Source organism: Rhinopithecus roxellana, chromosome 11 (assembly GCF_007565055.1).
Source record: "Rhinopithecus roxellana isolate Shanxi Qingling chromosome 11, ASM756505v1, whole genome shotgun sequence".
Classification (NCBI taxonomy): Eukaryota; Metazoa; Chordata; class Mammalia; order Primates; family Cercopithecidae; genus Rhinopithecus; species Rhinopithecus roxellana.
The window spans coordinates 83,456,438-83,481,129 of NC_044559.1; the positions used below are offsets into that span (position 1 = coordinate 83,456,438).

The 24,692-nt window shown below is 42.3% G+C and overlaps 1 protein-coding gene across 2 annotated transcripts in view; it reads right to left on the reverse strand.

Moving 5' to 3' along the window:
* ITIH5 (inter-alpha-trypsin inhibitor heavy chain 5) overlaps positions 1-24,692 on the reverse strand; it is a 102,988-nt gene that overhangs the window by 41,201 nt on the left and 37,095 nt on the right. For both annotated transcript variants that reach the window (XM_010389373.2, XM_010389374.2), the window contains exons 6-7: positions 12,845-13,014; positions 11,711-11,827 (exon numbers count right to left, since the gene is read on the reverse strand). In XM_010389373.2, the coding sequence (XP_010387675.2) occupies positions 11,711-11,827; positions 12,845-13,014 (287 nt within the window). The remainder of the gene's footprint in view (positions 1-11,710; positions 11,828-12,844; positions 13,015-24,692) is intronic.

Sequence of the window (24,692 nt, forward strand, 5' to 3'; positions counted from 1 at the left end):
ACCCCCAAAGTCAAACAGAGTTGAGCAACCTTCTTTGTTGTCTTCCTGCATCAGCAGGTGGAGGTTTCCTCTGCCTACTACTCCCCTAAGGGTGCAGTCCTTTGATGGAACCAGCTTTATCGGGGGTCTCAGGTTCAACCCCCACCTCAGAGTGCCCAAGCTCTCATCTGCTGTTCCCACAGGGTCATTAAAGCTCCAGGCCCGAGGACCCAGCGACTGGTAACTCTCGCGGGGGATATCACTTAACTCACGCACTCAGCATTTTCCTTCCCTGTTCTCTTTTCATTCTGAGACTCTTAGACTGTGTCTTGCTTACCAGCTCAGCTATGCACTTAAAAGACCTGTTCCAATTCACCTCCTTTTCTAAATGTTCGTATCAGGAAGGTTTTCAAGTTATCCAGTCCAAAACACGACCCAAACCTTCACACTAGAGCATATTCAGCCTTCTTTCATGCTTCGTGGTTTTCCCCAACCAAGAATTCACTCATTCTTTTCCTGCCAAGAAAACTGTATCCCATCTTCAAGAACCAGTTCCTTTTCCATCTCCATCATTAATCTTTCCCTGACTATCTCAAGTTCTTTCTCTCCCCTACAATCCTTTCCACTATCTATGTTAGTTTTGAATAACGTATGATTGTTCCGTTTTTTTTTTTTTTCTTTTTTGAAATGGAGTCTCTCTCTGTCACCAGGCTGGAGTGCAGTGGTGTGATCATGGCTCACTGCAACCCCCACCTCCCAGGTTCAAGGGACTCTCCTGCCTCAGCCTCCTGAGTAGCTGGGATGATAGGTGCCCACCACTACACCCAGCCAATTTTTGTATTTTTAGTACAAATGAGACTTCGCCAAGTTGCCCAGGCTGGTCTTGAACTCCTGACCTCAGATGATCTGCCCCTCTTGGCCTCCCAAAGTGCTGGGATTACAGGCGGGAGCCACCGGGCTTTGTCTATTCCGTGTTTCTTTTCACCAGCAAAATTCTAAAGTTCTCAGTGAAAGTGACTTAGGGCTGATGCCCTTGGAGACACGCTTTCTCCTGCCTCCACGCTTTGTACATGTCATGCATCTCTTTCTGCTTGCATCCAATCCCCCCCTTCTCATGCTACCCACTCAATTAACTTCTAAGAGGCCTTTGAGACTCACCCAACTATGCTTTCCTCTGAGAATCATTCACCATCCCCTACTCTCCCACCACTAAAAAGAACTGATCACCACCCTATCGCGCAACTACTGGCTCTTACAAACACCCTATTACACGGAACACTCCCTATATAATTGTTGCCTGACTTTCTCTTCTTTGAGCTTCTTGTAAGGAAAGGCTGTGTCTCATTTATCTCTGTGTCCCCCATACCTAGTGCCTCCCCCACAGCCTATAACCCATCTTTGTTTCATGTTTGGAGAATCTGAACTCTAGAGTTAAAGCCAAAGTGGAAAGCTGAGTGAGAGTCAGGTGTCCCGAACCCAAGAAGTGGGTGGCTGTGCTATCAGGCAACACCAGCGCTTAGGAATTTTACCCAGTTGCAATTTCAATCAGCCAGCCAAGACTACACAATCCCTGAGCAACAAAGCGTTCTGACACTCTGATAAGCACTTCCACGTTTGTTATCTCATTTAATTCTCTCTGACTTGTAGTGTTTATCTCGCTGTTACTTGTAGCAAAGTTTTGTTTCAGCCCCTATCTAGCCCTTTACAGAAAAAGTCTGCCAATTCCAATTTGGGACTTAAGTGAAAAACTGGGAAACCAGAAAGGGGGAAACTAGGCCTTTCTGTGATTTCCTGGCGCCACACTTTCCGATGCTCACAGCAAGGCTGCAATCTGAGCAGGTGATGCAGGAGCACCCCAAGCTCTATACTGACAAGTGTCTCTTTGTATGACAGTAACAGAGTGCCCACATTCAGAGATACTCCACATTTCAAAAACATGACCTCATTTTATAACAGATGTGGGCAAGGTTGCAGAGAAAAGGGAATGCTTCTGCACTGCCGGCAGGAACGTAAACTACTTCGGTCACTGTGGACAGCAGTCTGGCGATTTCTCAAAGAACTGGAAACAGAGCTCCCAATCAATCCAGCCAGCCCATTATTGGGTATATACCCAAAGGAATAGAAATCATTCTACCATAAAGACGCACACACACATATGTTCATCGCAGCACTATTCTCAAGACCAAACACACGGACTCAACCTAAATGACCATCAGTGGTGGACTCAAAGAAAATGTGGTACAAATATACCATGGAATATTACGCAGCCATAAAAAAGAGTAAGATCATGTCCTTTGGAGCAACATGGATGGAACTGGGAGCCCTTATCCTAAGCAAATTAACCCAGGAACAGAAAACCAAATACTGTATACTCTCACTTACAAGTGGGAGCTAAACACTGAGTACATATGGACACAAAGAAGGGAACGGACACTGAGGCCTCGTGAGGGTGGAGGGTGGGAGGAGGGTGAGGGTCAAAAAACTACCTATCAGGTACTATGCTTATTACCTGGATGATGAAATCATCTGTACACCAAACCCCCTCAACACACAATTTACCCATCTAGCAAACCTGTATATGTGCCTCTTAAACCTACAATAAAAGTTTAAAGGAAAAATAAATAAAATAGGACCTCATTTTACCTTTAAGATATACTTCATCTGGGTAAATCTTAACTACCTCAACAACAGCAATACATTTTTAAATGGGTGCCTCTAATTTATTTTAAATTATCTGTATTATTATCGTTGGGGATCAATTTTTTTCCTGAAACTAAAAATTCAAGCTTTCACTCATGGCCTAGGGAAAAAATATTTTGCCCTCTGTCCATCATTTACCTCATATTGTGAGTCAGGGACAAAAACCATTTTTCCCCACTGTCTCCTGCTTCCTGCCTCAAGTCTCAAATCTCTGTTTTGCAATGTTTTCCTGAAACACACAGCTGCTGGTAGCAACGTCTTGACAAGGGCAGCCCAGTAGACGAGAATAAACACCATCAACCGGCATGTAACTCAAGGTCATTTTGATGAGTCCTTGCTCCAGACAGGTGTCAGCAAACTGTGGCTCAGGGGCCTCTGCTGCTGCCTGCTTTTAGTAAATAAGGTTTTACTGGAACACAACCACACCCATTTCTGTGCATATTGCCTGTGGCTGTGCTCTTTTCACAAGAAAGACAGAAGACCTTGATCTCCAACAGCAGAGTTGAGTGGTTACAACAGAAACCATCTGGGGGCCGGGCAGGCGCGGTGGCTCATTCCTGTAATCCCAGCACTTTGGAAGCCAAAGTGGGAGGATCTCCTGAGTCCAGGAGTTCAAAACCAGCCTGGGTAACATAGGGTGAGACCCTGTTTCTACAGAAAGAAAGAGGGGGGAGAGGGGAGAAAGCTTAAAAAAAATGAATCTTCAGCCTGGCGCCGTGGCTCACGCCTATATTTGGGAGGCCGAGGCGGGTGGATCACCCGAGGTCAGGGGGCCAACATAGTGAAACCCCATCTCTACTAAAAATACAAAATTAGCCTGGTGTGATGGCGCATGCCTGTAATCCCAGCCTACTCGGAAGGCTGAGGCAGGAGAATTGCTTGAACCCGGGAGGTGGAGCTTGCAGTGAGCTGAGATGGCGCCACTGCACTCCAGCCTGTGCAACGAGAGCGAAACTCAGTCTCAAAAGAAGAAAAAAAAAACCATCTGGTGTGCGACACTTAAGATGTTTATCATCTGCCCCTTTACAAAAGAGTTTTGACGACACTGGCTCCAGAAAGACAAAAAGGGAAGAAGCTAGGCTGTTCTGATATTTCCTGGGGCCTTGCTTTCAGGTGCTTAAACAAGGCCTAGACCTGAACAGGCAAAGCAGGTGGACCCAATGTTCTCTGTTGTCGATTTTTAGTTGCATGATAGCCACATAGCACTTGCCTTCTGAGACCCCTTCCCCCAGTCTTTCAGGCAGGCTCTCATGGGGCAAGCTTGCATCCTCCTGCTTTCTGAGTGCCTTCATTTGTTCGGGGAGTTCTCGCCTCTAACCAGATGGCAAGCCCTCAGAGGCCCTCTGGGTCCCACAACTCATGCTGAGCTTTCCTCCAGGCTGCTCAGTGAACCTGACTGCCTTCTTTGATCTCCATCATTTAATTTTTGTTTGTTTGTTTGTTTGAGACAAGGTCTTGCTCTGTTGCCCAGGTTGCAGTGCAATGGCGCCATCATAGCTCACTGCAGTCTCGACCTCCTGGGCTCAAGCCACCTTCCTGCCTCAGCCTCCTAAGTAGCTGGGACTACAGGTGTGGGCCATTATGCCTGGCTCATTTTGTTCTTTTTGGTACAGATGAGGTCTCACTATGCTGCCCAGTCTCGTCTCGAACTCCTGGGCTCGAGCCATCCTCCCGCCTCGGCCTCTCAAAGTGCTGGGATTACAGGCATGAGCCACCACACCTGGCCTGGATCCTCTCTTTTGAAATGTGGCAGATCCACATAGTTTGAAGAGGGCAGCTATAATGACACACTGTTGGACATCATTGGACTTGACAGTCACCCAGCTTGCCCGAGTCACCTTGCCTCAGTCTACATTTCTGCCTTCTGCACGCACACTCGGACAGCATCTGCCCAACCCACATCATAAAAGGGAAAGAAGTCTGCCTCCCTACACACGCCTAAGGTGTGCTTAATGTTAAATAATAAAATGTTGCTCAATAATTCTATGAATCAAAGCAGAATAGCTTCATGAGTTTTTCACAATACCAGCCTGCTCGCTGGCACCTCTTTGAGTAGGTGACATCTGTGTGCACTCACCTGAGATGGGCAGCACTGTCCTTCACATTACTTGGTGACAAAAACAGAGGCTCAAAGCTTGAGAAGTGATCTATAGACCACCACTGTGTTATGGTCCACATACGATGTTATGGTGAAGTGCTTTAGGTAAGGCTGACCTGGGCTTGAATCCTAACTTTCCTACTTATAATGTTGTATATTTCAGCCTAATTACATCATCTTCCTGGCCTCCACCTTCCCATGTATAAAATGGGGATAGCAATATCTATTTCACTGGACGGCTGAAAGATTAAACGAAGAAATGTACGTAAAACCCTCACAGCACTTGATACAGAGCACTGACCGCTCAATGGTAACTACTGTGCCTCAGAAAAATGCAGGATACATTTATTGTTTGTGGGCTGGTAGTTTGGCAACAAATGTCATTACCCACTATGTGTGAAGAGTTGGGAATGCATACTGTAATGATCAAACACAAGATGCTCCCCAAGTTCATGGAGCTTACAAATTATTCACCTGTAAGATTACATACGAAATATCCAAATAGCTCTTGGGAACCCAATTTTGGACAGTGAGGGAGAAACCAATGTCCTAGAGCATAAAGCAAGCCTGTGAGTGAAGCAAAATTGACATGCAGATCCCAGTTCTCCTACTTGTTCATTCATGTTTGCCCTCATTTTAACTTGACTAATTCATGTTTGCCCTCATTTTAACTTGACGATTACAGATAAGAAACAAGCTTGTTCTTTACCCTCTAAAATTGTCAACCAAATAAAATGGAGAAAGGAAGACAAGCTTCAAAGGCTATATGGGAACCCAGAATTGGCACAGAGGGACACAGAGTGTGGGAACAGGTTTGGAGACCATTAAAGTATGGAAAACATCTGGTAAGTGATCCATTCGTCACTGCTTGGTTGCCAAAGAGGGTCCCTTAGCCAAGTTCTTTAATATGAATGTGAAAGTGGTAGATCGAATTCTATAGATTAGGAAAAGGAAAGACAAGAAAGTGGACACCATGGTCAAGGAAAAACATACTCTTAATGCTCCCAAGGACTACATGTCTGTCTGCAAATGTCAACACTTTAAGCATGCAACTAACAAGAAAAGAAGCCTTCCCTGATTACATTTTTCTCCCATTTTTTTTCTTTTTCTTTTTTTTGGCTCTTCTCAGCTCCCATTCTCACCGAGAAGTTTTAGCTCAAATTGGGAGGTAGAAACCCTGTCTGACCCGACACCAGAGCCATCTCTCAACAAACTTACCTGCAAAAGCACCCGGGAGGGAAAACAGCAAAGCCACGTGCCAGCAAACCTCAGGCAGCTCTGTTGCTCTTCCCAAGCTGAGCAGGTCCTGGCTTCCAGGATCATGTTCCCACTGGGAGTAGGACAAGAACCAGAAAATGCCAGAGGCACACAGCTTTGGGGACTCCCGAGGTGCCAATATACCCCTTACTGAGTATATGTTTTTAAGGTTGAATGGTTTTTACAACTTTTTCTAAACCAATGGTTCAAGTAATTATTAAATGCCAACTATGTGTCCTACATTGCAATAAATGCAGCGAGGTCTTTCAGGCCCGTCAAACATGAGAGGAGTCAAGAACATCGGGAATAACTGAATGATTCTTAATAGAATCCATGTGGATGCATGACAAATGTCCCACACTGCCAAGCCTGTTGACACAATATGAAAGCCCTTTGCTTGGGGTAATTGTCCTCTTCACCAAGAGACATAACATCATATACAAGACTCTTAGAAGAGCCAGCTAAGCTTTTCACTGAGTACTGTGGCCTTGGAGAAGCTGAGAATTGCAAAAATAGTCGGCAGTTTTCAAAACCACTCAAGGCAGCGAGGGGCTTTCGAAATTGCTCAGACACGTGTTTGGCTGGTCTAGGGTGGCTCTCCTGGAAAGAGGCCATGCTGAAGCTTCGAAGCCAGCAGAGTGCATGCCAGACTTTCAGCGGCTAGCAAGGAATGCAATTTTAATATCCAGGAATGAAGGAAGAGGGGAGAATAACAAATGATCTGACATCTGTTATTACATTGCTCTTGCATCATGCGAGGAAATCCCTGCCTTCTGCAATGCAGCCTTCTCAACTGGGTCTTGAAATGTAAGACTGCCTTGACCTTATATCCATTTGCACTTCTGCCAGCTGCACACGTGTGCCTTCTTACTGCAACCACACCGTTACTTGCACGATGCATGGCTTGGTTCTCAGACTTCAGACCTGGGACTAAAGGCTGCCGACACCATTTATTAGCCAACTCATCTACTTTTGCAAAGTCTCAGTTTCTCCATCAGTAAAATGGGGATGACAACCAAATTATTTTAAAGATTGAAGATTCTTGTATTAAATCATTCACATAATACTCTTAGCTATTTTGGAAATCTCCCATGCCATATTTTTAAGAAGTGCCCGAATTATTTTATGATTAAAGGTACATTTAGGAGACCCTGATTTAGTTCATTAGTTTTTCTCTGGACAATTTGGGGCAGGGTTTATTTTTCTGAGGGTTATTTGGCAAGAAGATTCTTGATCATTCTCCCACAGGAAGTGGAAGAAAACCCTGAGGCACTGGACTGGACTAGTTTTGGGGCTAAACCCTGAAGTGACTCTGGCATCTGAGATGCATTTCGTTAGTTACTAATATGCTTGATGATTTTTTCATAAGTTTATTGAATCTTCTTATTTCTTTCTAGTAGTTTGTTTTATAACCTTTGCTCATTTTCTTATATAGGATTAATTTTCATTAATCTGGAACAGTTCTTTACATATTAGGGATACACTTCTGTCTTTTTCCTGTATGCAATTTTCTAGACTTTTGTTTACTTTTGTTTACAACAAAACTTTAAAATTTTTATGTAGCTAAAGTTACTGATTTTCCCCCTTTGTAATTACTTTTAGGCTTAAAAGTGATTATACTGCTTTTAGGCTTAGAAAGTTTCTTCCCACTTGAAAATCAGTTAAATAAGCACCTGTATTTTTTTTTTTTTTTAACATATTTTGGAATGTGGCTCATTGATTACCTTTAGCCTCGTAATACATTTGGAATTCTTAGCCTGGTAACAGTTTTAAATGTTATAAATTGGCACAGACTTTATAGAGAATGTTTTTGGAAAATGTACCAAACCCACAAATTAGCTGGTATTCTTTGCCCCAGTAATTCCAATTCTAAGAATCTAATTTAAGAAAATGACAGGGCATGCATCAGAGATTTCTACATGAAGACAGTCATCCCAATGGGGGTTATAATCGCAAAAAATGGAAATGGCTGAAAAGTCTCTAATGGACGGTAGGGTGAATAAATGCTCTGCAGCTACACACTCCCATATAGTAACTATTAGCCACATATAACTATCCAAATTTAAATTTATTAAAATTAAATAAAATTAAAAATTCAGTTCCTCACTTGCATTAGCCATACTTCACTAGCTCAACACCCATATGTGACTAGTGGCTATTGTATTGGACAGCACAGGTGTAGAACATTCCCATTCTCATAGAAGCTTCTAGTGAACAGTATTGCTCTATGACCACTAGAATCAGGTTTTTAAAGAATATTTAACACCATAAGATACATTCATGATATGGGGGTGAATAAAAACATCAGAATACAAACTATTCGGTAGTCACAGGAATTCAGATTGGTTGCAGTTAATTTAATGATAAATATCTTCAGCAAGGTATGTTTGTTCAGAGGAAACACAAACCCTGGCCCCCAAAAAAAAGCTTTTTTTTTTTTTTTTTTTTTTTAGAAAGCAAAAGAAAGAACATCTGAAGATCCATAGGTACCTAGGAATTAAATGAGATGCCTGGGGAAACCTAGTACAGGGCACCCACTCAGTAAGTGTTTAGTGATTCAAAATCCAAATGGGAATTATCATACTGATCACATGTCAGCCTAATTAACACTGTATTCTGTGGCCCACAATGGTCTTAAAAGAAGCCATGATTATTCTTCTGTCAGCATCTATCATACAGTCATCAATGTCACAAAACAACTTGATCAACAAATGGCACTTCAGAACTTGTAAGTACATAGGGCCGGACGCAGTGGCTCAAGCCTGTAATCCCAGCACTTTCGAAAGCTGAGGCGGGCAGATCACCTGAGGTCAGGAGTTCGAGACCAGCCTGGCCAACACAGTGAAATCCCACTTCTACTAAAAATACAAAAATTAGCTGGGCATGGCGTCGAGCACCTGTAATCTCAGCTACTTGGGGGAACTGAGGCAGGAGAACTGCTTGAACCCGGGAGGTGGAGGTTGCAGTGAGCCGATATCGTGCCATTGCACTCCAGCCTAGGTGACAGAGTAAGACTTCGTCTCAAAAAGAAAAAAGAACTTGTAGTACATAATGCAAATAACTTCACAGGGTATTTGGTAAATAAGGAAAGGCTGTGTGGCCTCTAAAACATCAATAAATATCAGCCACTATAAGAGAAAGCTTCACTTTGGTGTAACGAAAACTTTAGGAAAATCTTTGGGAAACCTACAAGTAACTTGAGCCCTAAGGGACTCTAGTTTGGATTTCGCAGACACAGACAAAAACCTGAAAATCCTAAAACATCACAGAAGAGATTTGAAAAATAATTTAAACAAACATTTTCTTTAGCTTCCCAGTAAGAACTAAAAGCTAAACAAAAGGGGTTTTAAAAAAATCTTTAAAGGAGCAGAGAGCAAACAAAACCGTGAGAAAAAAATATCTGAGAGAAGATGCAAATTTTAAGAGGTAAGCTCAGCATTTGGGATCACTTGTGTCTAAAGGATGTTTGTCACGGCCAAAGAGATACCTGAGAGGCTGCACATCCCCTTTGCAGCTTAGGGATGCTCTGGCAAACCTTCTACACTGTGTGCAAAGCAGAAATACACCAGCTCCTAAAAGGACTGCAGTCCAGCTTCGAGCCATCTGGGCTGCCCAAACACCTCCACCCCTGAAACTGGACTACAGTAATCCCAGATTTTAATTCCCCCATGGACCTGACAGAAACAAGCCCAAACCTTCTCTAGAGGAAGACACCATCATCCTAGGCCTCAAACTATTTCTACAAGCAGATTTTCAAATATTATATTCATCATTCGATCACTGCCAATGTAGAATACCGTACTTGGTAAAAACTATCCTTAAAGGATAAAAGTAAAATAAATCCTTTTCAGACAAAGATAGAGAATTATTTTAAAAAATATGCTCATGGATGACGTTCCTCATGCAAAAGAAAAGGAACCCCAGGTGGAAAGTCAAGAAAGCAGAAGGAAGAAAATGTCAAAAATGGAGCAGTTTTCCAGTTGCGCTCTGGACAAGCACATGATGTTAAAGAACCACTAAAAGCTGATTCACAAAGCAAGGTTATTTTATATTCCCCCTACATTAGTTAGACATTATATTTGGCTATCCTCTAAAACAAGCTTCTCCAACCCCTGGCCCTTAGGCCACATGCAGCCCAGGACGGCTTTGAATGCAGTCCAACATAATTTCATAAATTTTCTTAAAACATTGTGAGTTTTGTGTGATTTTTTTTTTACCTCATTAGCTATTGTTAGTGTGAGTGTATTTTATGTGTGGCTCAAGACAATTCTTCTTCTTCCAGTGTGGCCCAGGGAAGCCAGAAGATTGGATATCCCTGCTCTGAAAGAAAACAGTTAAACCCTAGTCTCACATCATATTTTGGAATATGTTTTTGCTCTATTGGAGTGTAGGAAAACCAGATGCCATGTAGAAGATACAGATTTCACTGCTGGATTTTTAAAACATAAATGGCCAAAGAAGCCATTTATAAAGTAGTAGATTGAGAAAAAAAATAGTTGCAATAGTTTATCAGTTAGGAGTAGGTTCAACAGCATGTGAGGTGGGACCTAGAGGTGGACACAGGTGGGATAGAGAGATTTTACGAGATTCGAGATAGTATCTCACTCAGTAAATCACAAATGCATTGTGAATTGATTAAAAAAAATGAAATAGGCTGGACGTGGTGGCTCATACCTATAATCTCCAGCACTTTGGGAGGCTGAGATAGGTGGATCACCTAAGGTCAGGAGTTTGAGAGCAGCCTGGCCAACATGATGAAACCCTGTCTCTACTAAAAACACAAAACTCAGCCAGACGCAGTGGTGGATGCCTGTAATCCCAGCTACTCAGGAGGCTGAGGCAGGAGAATCCCTTGAACCCAGAAGGCAGAGGTTGCATGCAGTGAGCTGAGATCGCACCATTGTCCTCCTGCTTAGGCAACAAGAGCAAAACTCCATCTCAAAAAAATAAATAAAATAAAATAGATAATGAATTTTAAAAGACAAACTAAGAGATTTACGTTTTCGAAGAATGTAAAGATATTAGCTGGTCTGGCAACCAGTAGCTCTGTTTTCTATTATGTGAGTTTGAAATGTATTGCAAATGCAAGATTCTGACATTTATGATACCAAAATAAGATAAGAAATAGTCTTTTCCAGTGGTTTGCAAGAAAAGTATAAATAGTCGTATTTTCAGGAATCTAATTTTTCAACATAAACTACATGACCCCCGAATGTCTCCCCACCACCCAGGAATTTTAAGATTCATCCTAAATTTCGTGACAACATCAGTCCTGATTTACTGAGACCTGAGTTCTTTATTCTAAGGAGGCTTCCAGTGATTCTATTCCACTGTTCTCAGAGGGATCATCACTGAACAGAATTATTCCATCAATGATCGTGCTGAGGACTGGCCCTGTCGACGTATTCCTGTCTCACTTACTTTATCCACTCTGCCAGTGCCCTTTATTTCCAAGGGGTTTCTACAGCACGTCCCTCTGCTCTCTTAAAACCACCATGCTGAAATGACAGTTCATGTCAATGACTTAACTGAATCCGCTCAGGCAGGCTCTCCATAGGCAGGAATCGCTGGATGGTAAAGCTGACGTTTGGCATCTATTGAACTTTATTCGCAAAGCAAGTCTTTGTCCCAGGCAAAAGTGAGAGAGGAATAAATGGGCGGTTGGCACTCACTCACCTGCCGGAGTTTGGTTCCCACCATGGAAGCACTGCTGTCAAGCACGAATACCACATTCTTGGGTAAAGGAGGAAGGTCTTTAGGAGCAAAGTAGTGCACAAAATAGCCATTTAGAACCTGGTGGAGGGAAAAGAAAGTAAAAACGGTAGTACATAGAGTAAGGAGGAAAATATCTGAAGTGGGTATTCTATGGAATTTCTAAAAGTTAAAGCATGACACAGAGCTTAGGGTCAGATTCCACACCTGGAGTAGAATTATCTAAGCCCCTGATCCCTCCAAGAGAACTAATTGCTAATTTAATCTGTATAAGGGTAGACTCTTCCCTTTAAAATTAATCAATGATGACTACCAGTTCAAGTTTAATTATCCATCCCCTGGACCTTTGCTACTTGAGAATTCTGCTTCCTTCACTATGTGTTTTTTTTACCAAGTATCTTACAAGCTGAGACATCAAGATTCTCTACATTCTGGATGCAATTAATAGGTTTTAATATTCCCACCCTGTCTCTGGAACAATAAGACCTAAAGGAACATGAGCAGTCTCTTTTAATTAAAACAGAACATGGACCAAGTGCAGTGGCTCATGCCGGTAATCCCAGAGCTTTGGGAGGCTGAGACGGTCAGATCACTTGAGGTCAGGAGTTCGAGACCAGCCTGGCCACCATGGCAAAACCCCATCACTACTAAAAATACAAAAATTAGTGGGGCGTGGTGGTGGATGCCTGTAATCCCAGCTACTTGGGAGGTTGAGGCAGGAGAATCGCTTGAACCTGGGAGACAAAGGTTGCAGTGAGCCAAGATCAGCCATTGCACTCCAGCCTGGGTGATAGAGTGAGACTCGGTCTCAAAAATAAAATGAAATGGAGCATGAACTAAAATTCTAATTTCATCTAAAACACCACAGAGAGCTTGATATTACAGATTTCACTTGCTCTGTAGATTACTGAAGCCAGAAATAGGTACCCTCAGCAAAAAAAAATACCACTAGTCTCTTTGAAGAAATATTTTGGGTTAAGACAAATTTACTAAGAAGCAGAAAGTTCTCTCTCCCTTAGGTAAATACCGGAATCCACAGTCTGAGTCTATCCAAAGTATCGACCAACCAATATGAAATAGCAACAACAATCCCACTACCTGGATGTCCCCAATGCTCTGTTCTCTGTTGACGTCGTATCTAATGATAAAGTCTCCCAAAACTCCATTCTGGGCAATCTTGGCCTGTTGTACTACACTAGGTTTAAAAATGATGTTGGCAAACGTTTCATTTTGGTTGATGACAGTAGATGGGGGAGGCCCAGAATCATCTGCAAACAAGACAGAAACATAATTAATAATTTATTTTTTCCAAAAACAAATAAGAACTGTTTGGCAGACACAGAGTTCTAGATTTCATTTTATTACAGGCTTGTATTTCACAGGAACTTGTAAGACTGTACTCATATATCACAATGTGACAAATATGTCATCATGTAGCTCCCCTCTCATGCCTCTTTTTGAACCATTTCTTATGAAAAATTTTAAAACACACAAAAGTAGAGAGAATAGTAAAACGAATCCCTGTATCCATCACCCAGTTTTAACAAGCATCAGCATGTTACCAATCTTTAGGATCTGTTTTTATCTATTCCCCGACCATTTTTTCCTAGAGTATTTTAAAAACAAATTCCAGACACCATTATTTCATCCATAAATACTGCAGTATGCCTTTACCTGTAAGAACTCTTTTACTAACATAACCACAAAACCATTATCACAAGTGACAAAATTAATGCTCTATGCCCTATTATTATCTAATTCTCAGTTTGTATTTAAATTCGTCTGATTCCCTAAAGACAGGGTCTTGGTATGGCTGATTTGTTTGAATCAAGATCAGAACAGAGTCCCCAATCGCATTCCATTTTTGTTTCTTGCTTCTTTTAATCACCAGTGTGTGCCTCCACCTCTTTTCTGATGCTACATATATGTGATAAATCGCTGGTCATTTGTCCTACAGGATTTCTCTTTTTCTGTATTCCTTTTTTTTCTTTTGAGACAGTCTCACTCTGTCACCCAGAGTGCAATGGTGCAATCACAGCTCATTGCAGCCTCAAACTTTTGGACTCAAGTGATTCTCATGTCGGCCTCCCCAGTAGCTGGGACTACAGGCATGTACTAGCATACCTGGATAATTTTTTGTTGTCGTTTTTTTGTAGAGACAGGGTCTTGCTATGTTGCTCAGACTGGTCTTGAACTCCAACACTCAAGCTATCCTCCTGCCTTGGACTCCCAAAGTTCCACAAGTACAGGCGTGAGCCACCATGCCCAGCCTGTGGCTCATTAAAAAAAAAAAAAAAAATTCTCAAAGCTTTTAAACATGAAATTTAGGATATAAATTTGAATTACAGAAAGATAAACAGATAAATGGAGGTTATGTAATTTATGAAAACCTAGTGCAATGACAGATTAAGCAAAGAGCATCCCATCTTTTACTCCTGACCTTCATTTCCTGTTAGAACACAGAGAATTATTTAGCAAACTACTCACGTTTATAAACCCAAACAACACTATATGTATGTACTTAGCAATAAAAACCCAAAGGATGAGGTCTGCATGCACCACGGAAAATATGAAAACATAAACAAGAATTCTTAATCATAAGAGCATGTGGAGGCTTTTTATCCAGCTATTGAATCAAAGCCAGACTTAAAACTGCTGCAAAGCCTGATTATCTTTTTAAATGTACTCAAGTTGATAGCATGAAATAGGCTGACCAGCAATTTCCCATCTCCAATTAGCAGAATGAAAAAGGAAATGAGGCGTTAAGTGGCCACAGTAATTTGTATTTAAAAATAAACTTCCTTCTGCTGAGGGTTTATTAGACACAAAAGTCAAAGGAAGTTTAAACATTTCCTTTAACAAAACAGACAATTATTTTTCAGAGACAATTTAGGTGTAACCTTAACAGGAACCACAAGGTAGAACAGATTCTTCTATTATTTGCACTTATCAAGGACAGGGATTTTGGAAGTGATCAGAGAGCCAGCAAAAGAAAAGTTTATTTTTGTAGGGAGACAGTTACATAAGAGAGAACATGCATCCACAGATCTGCTCATCTGAAGGAGCTGGGAAAATCCAGACAGTGCATGGACAGTTCCGCATGGTTGGGGAGGCCTCAGGAAACTTACAATCATGGCGGAAGGCAAAGCGGAAGCGACCAAGTCTCCACTGCGGCAGGAGAGAGAGAGAGACGTGCGCAGCGCCAGACTTTTAAACCATCAGATCTCGTGAGAACTCACTCACTATCACGAGAACAGCAACGGGGAAATTCACCTCCGTTGCCGCTCCTCTGACACATGGGGATTACAATTCCAAACGCGATTTCGGTGGGGACACAGGGCCAAACCATATCAATTTCCAACCTTAACTATATAAAATAGAAGGAGGGGCCAGGCGCGGTGGCTCATGCCTGTAATCCCAGCACTTTGGGAGGCTGAGGCGGGTGGATCACCTGAGGTCAGGAGTTCAAGATCAGCCTGGCCAACATGGAGAAACCTAGTCTCTACTAAAAATACAAAAAAGTAGATGGGTGTGGTGGCTGTAATCCCAGCTACTCAGGAAGCTGAGGCAGGAGAATATCACTTGAACCAAGGAGGCGGAGGTTGCAGTGAGCTGAGATTGCGCCATTGCCCTCTAGCCTGAGCAACAAGAGCAAAATTCCACCCCACAACACCCCCATCCCCGCAAAAAAAAAATAGAAGGAGCAATTAAATATACAACTATAAACACAAGTCAAACTTGGGATACCACAAGGCAATAAAAACAAAAGAACTAATATTGCTATTTAAAACATGGTTAAACCTCACAGTCTTCTTGAAAATATCAGATACAAAAGGGCATGTTCTCTCTGCTTCCATCTGCATAAAGTTCAAGAGGAGCAGGAAATATCCATGGCAACTGGAATAGAACAGTGCTGGCTTTTGAGGGCCAGCTACGGACTGGGAAAGAGGACATGGTAATTTTGAGGAAGGGTGAAAATATTTTATGTCTTGATGTGGAAGGCAGTTGTATGAGTGTATACCTATGTAAAATTTTATCAAGCTGTACCCATGACATTTGTACCCTTTATGGTGTATGTACACCCCAGTTATTAACATTTAAATTTATTGTTAGCAAAGTAGATTAAACAGGCATGGAACATAACAATGTTATTTGCCAAACCGACCCCTCTCTGTCCTCCTTAGGATGAACGTGCATGGGCATGTGTTAAATGAGGATTAGGTGTGTCCAGAGCAATTCCGGCCGGCAGAATTAGGACCAGGGAGAGAGTTTCTGGGAGGCACTTTTCAGCACAGTGTGGGTGAACCCTAAGAAAGCTGTCCTGTTGGGATCGGCCACTTTCACAACCCATCCCATTAGAAGGGCTCAAGTGAACCCTGGAATAATCTCCCCCATGAGGGTGTAGAGCAGTTCTCACAGTGTGATCTTGAACCAGCAGCATCAGCAGCAGCTCCTGGGAACTTGCTAGAAATGCCAGTTCTCAGGCCCACTCCGGAAACTGGGAGTCAGAAACTCTGGGGATGGGACGCCGCCATTTGTGTTTTAACCAGCCCTCTGGGTGATTCCGGTTTTTGCCCATAGAAAATAGGTATGTACCCCACACAGGGTCTGTGTGCCTTACACATAGAAAAGAGTCAATAAAATGTGTTGTACTCAATTAGGCAGCACTTAGATTATCTCTAAGATTCTACAATAATTAGATTAGACTCTCTTTATGCTGCCAGCATGTACCTACTTAGTCTTGCTTCCAATCTGTCTTGTGAAAATGCTTTTCACAAGCTCCCTGAATTAATAGCATTCATGGCTGAGTAAAAGCACTGGGGATTAGAAAGTATAATTTCTCTCGTCATCATTCACTTGACTAGGCTCTTTGATATGGACCATGAGGAAGGATACTGTATGATTATGCTGGTTTCCTAGTGACCTCTGGTTTTACTAGTTCATGATGAAAATTCATGAGATTCATCTAAATGGGCTTATTTTACACACCCAAAGAGTGGGTTGATTCTCAGTTTGGTTACTCACCAAGGAGCCTGGTTCCTGAGGCCAATCACCACCCAGTAAGAATCAGACAGTAAATGTGACCCAATAAATTTTTCACTACGTTGTTTTTTTGTTTGTTTGTTTGTTTGTTTGTTTTTTTAAGTTTACTGGGAGCAATTCCAGAGGAGCATCTCTGGAAAATAGAATCGTCTTTTTATTAAGGGGGAAAAAAATCTGTTAAGTAGGTTTGTATGGGCTGTTCCACTGTTACTGACCAAAATCCCAGAGCAGAAGAACATGACTCCATGTTTCCTTGCTGTGAATGGGAGCTCAGCCTGCTGACTTTTGTCACCCGCAAAATCCTCAGAGTCGCAGGTTAATGAAGACCACAACGAAAGAGATTGGTGCAGACCAAAAAAGAGGAAGAATCTGACCCACTTGTCTAATGAGAACCCATGTCTCTTTGCTCCTTCATGTTCTCTCCTTCCTGCCAACTTCTAGGGCGAACTGGAGCAGCTGCTCCGATTTGGGGGAGGTCAAGTTTTCTAATGCCTTCTTCCTGTCTTCATGCAGGCATTGGCGGTCCCATACAAGAAAACCCCAGGGATACACAACTGCCCCTCCTGCCCTTAGGAAAATTCACTCATGCTCTTCTTCCACTCACCGACTCTTCCCTGCCTCTCAGGCCACCAGGGTTCCCAGGGGGCTCTCTTCTTTTCTAAAGCCCAGTATTTTTGAGCAAGAAGCTTTGTGTTATCTTTGCAAACTACACAATACCAAAGAGAGTGGGCTCTAGAGTGTGACTGAATCAAAACGACTGACTTACTATTCCTGAGCTTCAGTGCCACGTCTGTTACATGGGAACAATTCCACAGTCATAGAATCATTGTTGAGATGAAGCGAGATCTCATATGTAAGGTGCCGGGCGTGGTACCTGGCAGACAGCAGGTGCTCAATACATACTAGCTCCATCCTCTTCCCCTTCAGAAGTAGTTTCTTGTACTCTTTGTCCATTATGAAAGGCAATTTATAAAGAAAAAAATGCTCTTTGATAACATACAGTTCACATTTTGTCATGAGAGTTTTCTCTATACCACTGAAAGCTTGATAAAAACAAGTAATATTTCAAAAGGACAGACACATAATAAACATTCATAACAGGAAATTCAATATATATACACATTATACATATGTCAATATACTTACATAAAGAATAATCTTTAAAAAAAAATCTTTACAAAGTATAATGAAGTCAGTAGCTGTCTGAAGGTCCCCTAAAATCATATACAGAATTTTGCACGTAAGCGTAAATGTACATTTTTTTTCTGAAGAAAGGATGCATTAATTTTGCCACATTCTCCAAGGACTCTAAAGAAAGTTAAGAACCATGCCTATAAGTGCCATTAAATATTCCTCTGACTGATCTTATTGGGTGATGACAAAGTAATTTATAGCTTGTGCATCAGAGCTGAAGAGAAAGTTGAGAACAAAACATATGTCCTTAGCGATGTCCTGATACACAGATGTTGGTCACAAACATACAGTCTTTTCCTAGACAATTATCACGTGGGGAAAATTGGCAGCCAACTGCTGTGTAAAATGTCTAAAGGTGAAAGATTGAGGAGCAGAGCCCCGTGCTCACAACCATGGGCTGGAAGCGCCACCCTCTGGGTCGATGGGCAGAGGGATTTCCTGGCCTCTGTTTCCTGAGGGTCTGGGTTTTGGCTGCTGCGGGAGAAAAGCAGCCAACACCTGGTGCATTGACAAAAGGATTTCCCAACACACACTGCCTGCTCATTTCCTCTTTAGAAAGAAGCTTAAATTGTCTATGTTTGTTTATGAACCCTGCTCACCTGGGATCCAACGAGGCAATTTCTTAAATATATGGAGGTCAAAAATACTGTGAATAATTGGAGCACTATGCTCTGAGGGTAGCAAATAAAGACAAAATTCAAGCAAATCATCAGAGGATTGAAAGAAAAACTGGTAACACAGAGGCAATGACGACAAGAAGGAATTTGGTTAAATGCCTTCATAAGTCTCTCACTATCCACAGTTTTCTTTTGGGAAAGGATTTTTCTTCCCCTTACATGAATGTTTGGTATTTTAAATCCTTTTGGAAAACAGTGTCATAAAGATATGATAGCAACACATAGCACAGAATACTAACTCAAATTTACAGCTGAAGGGATTCAAACTCAACTCTAGTATTCTATAGTTAAGTAGATGTTTGCCCAGGTTTCTTAGCAAATCAGCTTTCTTCGCTGCTTATTCAATGCTCTTCCTTCTTAAAATAATAGATTCCCAACTCTCAGTTTCCATATTTGAAAAACTTCCCAAGAGAGACTATGCATGAAAACAAGTACAACTACCTCACCCAGCAAGCACACATTCTAAAAGTTAACCCTTAAAAATATGCATTCTCAGGCCAGGCACAGTGGCTTATGCCTGTAATCCCAGCACTTTGGGAGACCGAGGTAGGCAGATCACCTGAGGTCGGGAGTCCGAGACCAACCTGACCAACATGGAGAAACCCCATCTCTACTAAAAATACAAAATTAGCTAAACATGGTGGTGCATGCCTGTAATCCCAGCTACTTGGGAGGCTGAGGCAGGAGAATCACTTGAACCTGGGAGGCAGAGGTTGTGCTGAGCCAAGATCACGCCATTGCACTCCAGCCTGGGCAACAAGAGCAAAACTCCATCTCAAAATAAATAAATAAATAAATAAATAAATAAATAAATAAATAAATAAATAATACATGCATTATCGAGTCAGGCACGGTGACTCACGCCTGTAATCCCAGCACTTTGGGAGGCCAAAGTGGGCGGATCACCTGTGGTCAGGAGTTCCAGACCAGCCTGGCCAATATGGTGAAACCCCGTCCATACAAAAAATAGCCAGCATGCTGGTGCACGCCTGTAGTCCCAGCTACTAGGGAGGCTGAGGCAGGAGAATCGCTTGAACCCAGGAGGCGGAGGTTGCAGTGAGCCAAGATTGTGTCACTGTACTCCAGTCTGGGCAACAGAGTGAGACTCTGCCTCAAAAAAAAAAAAAAAAAAAAAAAAAATATATATATATATATATATATGCATTATCCCTTCTGCCATCACGTTGTGTCCATTGGAGACCTCAAATACTAGCTGCTCCAAGCATTTGAAACTCAACCAAATGGAAGCCCACCAGAAACAATGGTATAGCAGCCAAGGAATATGAGACTGAGAGACTTTGGTTAAATGCCTTTACAGTGTTCTCTGGCCCGCAGGCAGAGCAGGGGCTAATAACCGAGAAAAGTGGAGTGGCACTTGGTGCAGACACATAGTGCAATATAATTCAGCCTTAAAAAGAAGAGAAATGTTGACATGTGATACAACAGGGATAAACTTTGAGGACATTAGGTCAGGTGAAATAAGCCAGACACAAAAGAACAGATACTGTATGAGTCCACTTACATGAGGTATGCAAAGTTGTCCAACTCATAGATGAGATAGAAAGGAGAACAGTGGTTATCTGGGACTCCAGGGGGAAGGAGAGATGGGGAGTCAGTGTTTAACGGGTACGGAGTTTCAGTCTGGGAGATGAAAAAGTTCAGGAGATTGGCAATACACCAGTCTGAATAAACTCAACACTGCCAAACACTTAGAAATGACTAAGATGGGCTGGGCATGGTGGCTCACACCTGTAATCCCAGCACTTTGGGAGGCCAAAGCAGGTGGATCACTTGATGTCAGGAATTCAAGACCAGCCTGGCCCACAGGGTGAAACCCTGTGTCTACTAAAAATACAAAAATTAGCCGGGCCTGGTGGTGTGAGCCTGTAGCCCCAGCTAGTGGGGACACTGAGGCAGGTGAATCACTTGAACCCAGGAGACAGGTTGCCATTTTTTAATTGCCAATTCTAAGTTCTGCAAAGGCAGTGACAACATCTTAGACGTCTGTAGATTCCAGGAACCTCGCACAGCGCCAGAAATGTGAGAGCTCACTTCCAGCTTGCGGAACGTAGAGGATGAAAATGACGAAACGCGTTAGCACGTAGCTGGGCAGATGGAGGGAGGAGCGCTTCAAGGGAAGTGATGTTTCTCTTCCCGAAAGGGTTCATGGGTGTGGCCGATGCTCTTGGTGATCTGCATCACGTCCCCCGACCCACCTCTGGTTCAGCCACAGCTGTGGTGGCCCAGGTCATACGCACTGACAACATCCACCTCCCACAGCAAGCCAAGGCAGCAGGAACAAGGAAGAAAAGGAGTGAAACCCCACAGTAAAGAGGAGGGTGGCTCACCAGTATTGGGCTACAGAGAAAAAGCCAAAGCCTCCGTGCCACACTCTTGGGTTGACCGAGCCACAGCCAACGTCAAAACAAACAAGATAACATGGATTTCCATATCGGATTAAAAACCAAAACACAACCAACTATGGGGCCAAATGATTCATACCTGAGTAATTTCTGTGTGAACAATGCTGGAAACCCTCACATAACAACCAGATTGTTTCCTGGCAAAGGTACAGAGATTTTGCAGAGGCCACACAGGGTCTTGCCCTTCCAGCTGCAGAGCAGAGACTGAACCCAGGCCGGGACCCTGGAGCTGGGGGTTTCACAGCCAGTCACAATGCAGTCCTTTAATAGGCAGAGTTGTCCCATTAGCAAATTACAATACAGAATGCCTGGTTACGTTTGAATTTCAGATAAACAATGAATAATTTCCTAGTACAAGCATATCCTAAATATTGCACAGGACATATTGTTTCTCTGAGTTCAAATGAAACTGGGCATCTTATATCTCATCTGGAAACCCTAGCTAAGGGGGATTTATCTAGATTTTTCTGTAACCAGAGTCTTCTGGAACCAAAGTTAGTTATTACTTTTGTCTCTTAACCCCTGCTTCATGACAACATAAGTGCTACACCTAAGATCTGGCAAAATTTACCAATGTAAGCCAAGACAGTGCTGAAAACCTGATAGCACTGTCATCACCAACAGCTATTTCCCCTCAGTTCCTTCAACAAACACGTACTGAGCACCCATTCCATGCCAGGCGCCACATCAAGTGGCTGCGAAGACAAGCGAAGACTTCACAGCAAAGGCAGAGTCAAGATGCTCACAGAGCAAAGAAAGACATCAGAATAATTTTAAAAACAGGAGGTGGGGGCAAGGGGAGGGAGAGCATTAGGACAAATAGCTAATGCATGCGGGGCTTAAAACCTAGATGGCGGGTTGACAGGTGCAGCAAACCACCATGGCACATGTACACCTGTGTAACAAACCTGCATGTTCTGCACATGGATCCCAGAACTTAAAGCAAAAGAAAAAAAAAAGAAAGAAAGCAAATAAGAACATAAAGTAAAAAAAAAAAAAAAAAAATTCAAATGGATTCAATTCAAGCCGTTCTTGGGCATCAAGTGAAATGGAGGACACTGTGCTAGTCTCTGGCCAAGGGGACTTGGCCTTACGGGATATGTGGCTGGTCAGTAACCTGTCCTCAAAGAGAGCTGCAGTGTCAGCCACCAGGTCTTCAAATAAAAGGTCATAAAGCTGTATTTCCAGTGGTTCTCTTCGTTCCAATGACGCTTCCGCAGTTCTTAGGATTATTTGAAGATTGACATTTGATTGGACACTTACATAGGAGTGATATGATTAAAAAGCAAGCCATAAATTGGGTGGTATCCAGTCCTGCTATTTGCCTTCCCATGCATGTGAAGGACCCACAGGAACTGCCAGAGAACATAGCAAACTGACTTCCAGGGCATGTGGAGGGAGTGGGATTCTGACAACCTAGAATGTAATTTTTTCATTTTTAACAAAAGTCAAGGTGAATCTCATAGAACATGAAATTAACCTTTTTTTTTTTTTTTTTTTTTTTTTTTTGAGACAGAGTCTCGCTGCTGTGTCACCCAGGCTGGAGTGCAGTGATGCAGTCTCAGCTCACTGCAACCTCCGCCTCCCAGGTTCAAGCGATTCTCCTGCCTCAGCCTCCCAAGTAGCTAGGATTACTAGCACGCCACCACGCCCAGCTCATTTTTGTATTTTTAGTAGAGATGGGGTTTCGCGATGTTGGCTAAGCCAGTCTCAAACTCTGGCCTCAAGTTATCCACCCACCTTGGCCTTCTAAAGTGCTGGGATTACAGGCCTGAGCCACCGCACCCAGCCATAATTAACCATTTTAAATTATACAAACAAATAGCATTTAGTACATCCACAACATTATGCAAACACCACCTCTATCAAGTTCCAAAACATCTTCATCATCCCAAAGAAACTCTGTAACCATCCAGCAGCCACTTTCCATTTCTCCCTCCTCCCAGCCCCAGGCAACCACCACAGAAACCACCTGCTTTCTGTCTCTACGGATTTGTGTGTTCTGGACATTTCAGCGAAATGGAATCACACACATGTGACCTTTTCCGTCTGGCTTCTTTCATTTAGCGTAATGTTTTCAAGGCTCCTTCATGTTGTAGCATGTATCTGTGTTGTGGCATGTATCCATGCTGTAGCATGTGTCTGTATTATAACATGTATCCATGTTGTAGCATGTATCTGCATTGTGGCATGTGTCCATGTTATACCATGTATCCGTGTTATGGCACATATCCATGTTGTGGCATGTGTCCATGTTGTACCATGTATCTGTGTTATCGCATGCATCCATGTTGTGGGATGTGTCCATGTTGCCCGGGTTGTCACATGCATCCATGTTGTAGCATGTATTCATGTTGTAGCATGCATCCATGTTGTACCATGTATCCATGTTGTAGCATGTGTCTGTGTTGTAGCATGTGTCCATCTTGCAGCACATGTCCATATTGTAACATGCATCCATGTTGTAGCATGTGTCCATGTTGTAACATGTATCTGTGTTTCTTTCCTTTTCATGCCTGGATAATATTCCACTGTATGCATAGACCACATTTTGTTTCTCCATTCACCTGTTCAGGAGCATTTGTGTTGTTTCCGCTTTGGGGCTACTGTGAATACTGCTACTGTGAACATACCTGCACAAGTATTTAAGTACCTGCTTTCAGTTATTTTGAATATATACCCAGAGGACTTGCTCCATCTTTACATCAATGACTCTCAATCCTGACTAGACTCTCTGGTAACCTAGAAGGGTTTAGAAAGAATTCCAGACAACCCACTCTAGACAAGTCCTACCCTAGACGAGTGAATTTGAATTTATTAGGGTGGGGCTAGGGAGCTGTACTTTTGGGTGTGATATTCTATAAATGTATATTAAACACTTAAAAATCTATAAGTAATTTTAAAAATTTTAGTTATTTGTAAAGTTAAGAATAATGCTGACTATTTTTTCTGCCACTCAACAGGTATGGTCATATGACTTTCATGGTTTATTCTTTCTATTCCTTGCATTTAAAAAAAACAGTTTTATGGAAGTTTAATTTATACATCATAACATGTACTCATTTTAAGTGTACAATTTACAGTGTACCTGGCATAGGTGCTCAGTACGTGTTTGCTGAAGGAACTGAGGGGGAAACAGCTGTTGGTGGTGACAGTGCTATCAGGTTTTCAGCATTTTCTTGACTTACATTGGTAAATTTTGCCAGATCTTGGGTCTTGCTAGATCTCTTGCCCATTTTAACTTTTTGAGGAACCTTCAAATGTTTTTCTGCTCCATTTTACATTCCTACCAGCAATGTACGAGGACCCTAATTTTTCCACATCTTCCCTAAGGCGTGTAACTTTCCTTTGTTTCATTACAGCCATCCTATAACGTGTGTGAAGTGGTTTTGGTTTGCATTTTCCTAATGACTAATTGTGTTGAGTACCTTTTCTGATGCTTTGTGGCCACTCGTTATGTCTTCTTTGGAAGGACGTCTGTTCAAGCCCTTTGCTCATATTTTAATTGGGTTATTTATCCTTTTGTGGTTGAGTTGTAAGGATTCTTTGTATATTCTGGACACTAGACTTCTATCAAATATATGATTTGCAAATATTTTCTCCTATTCT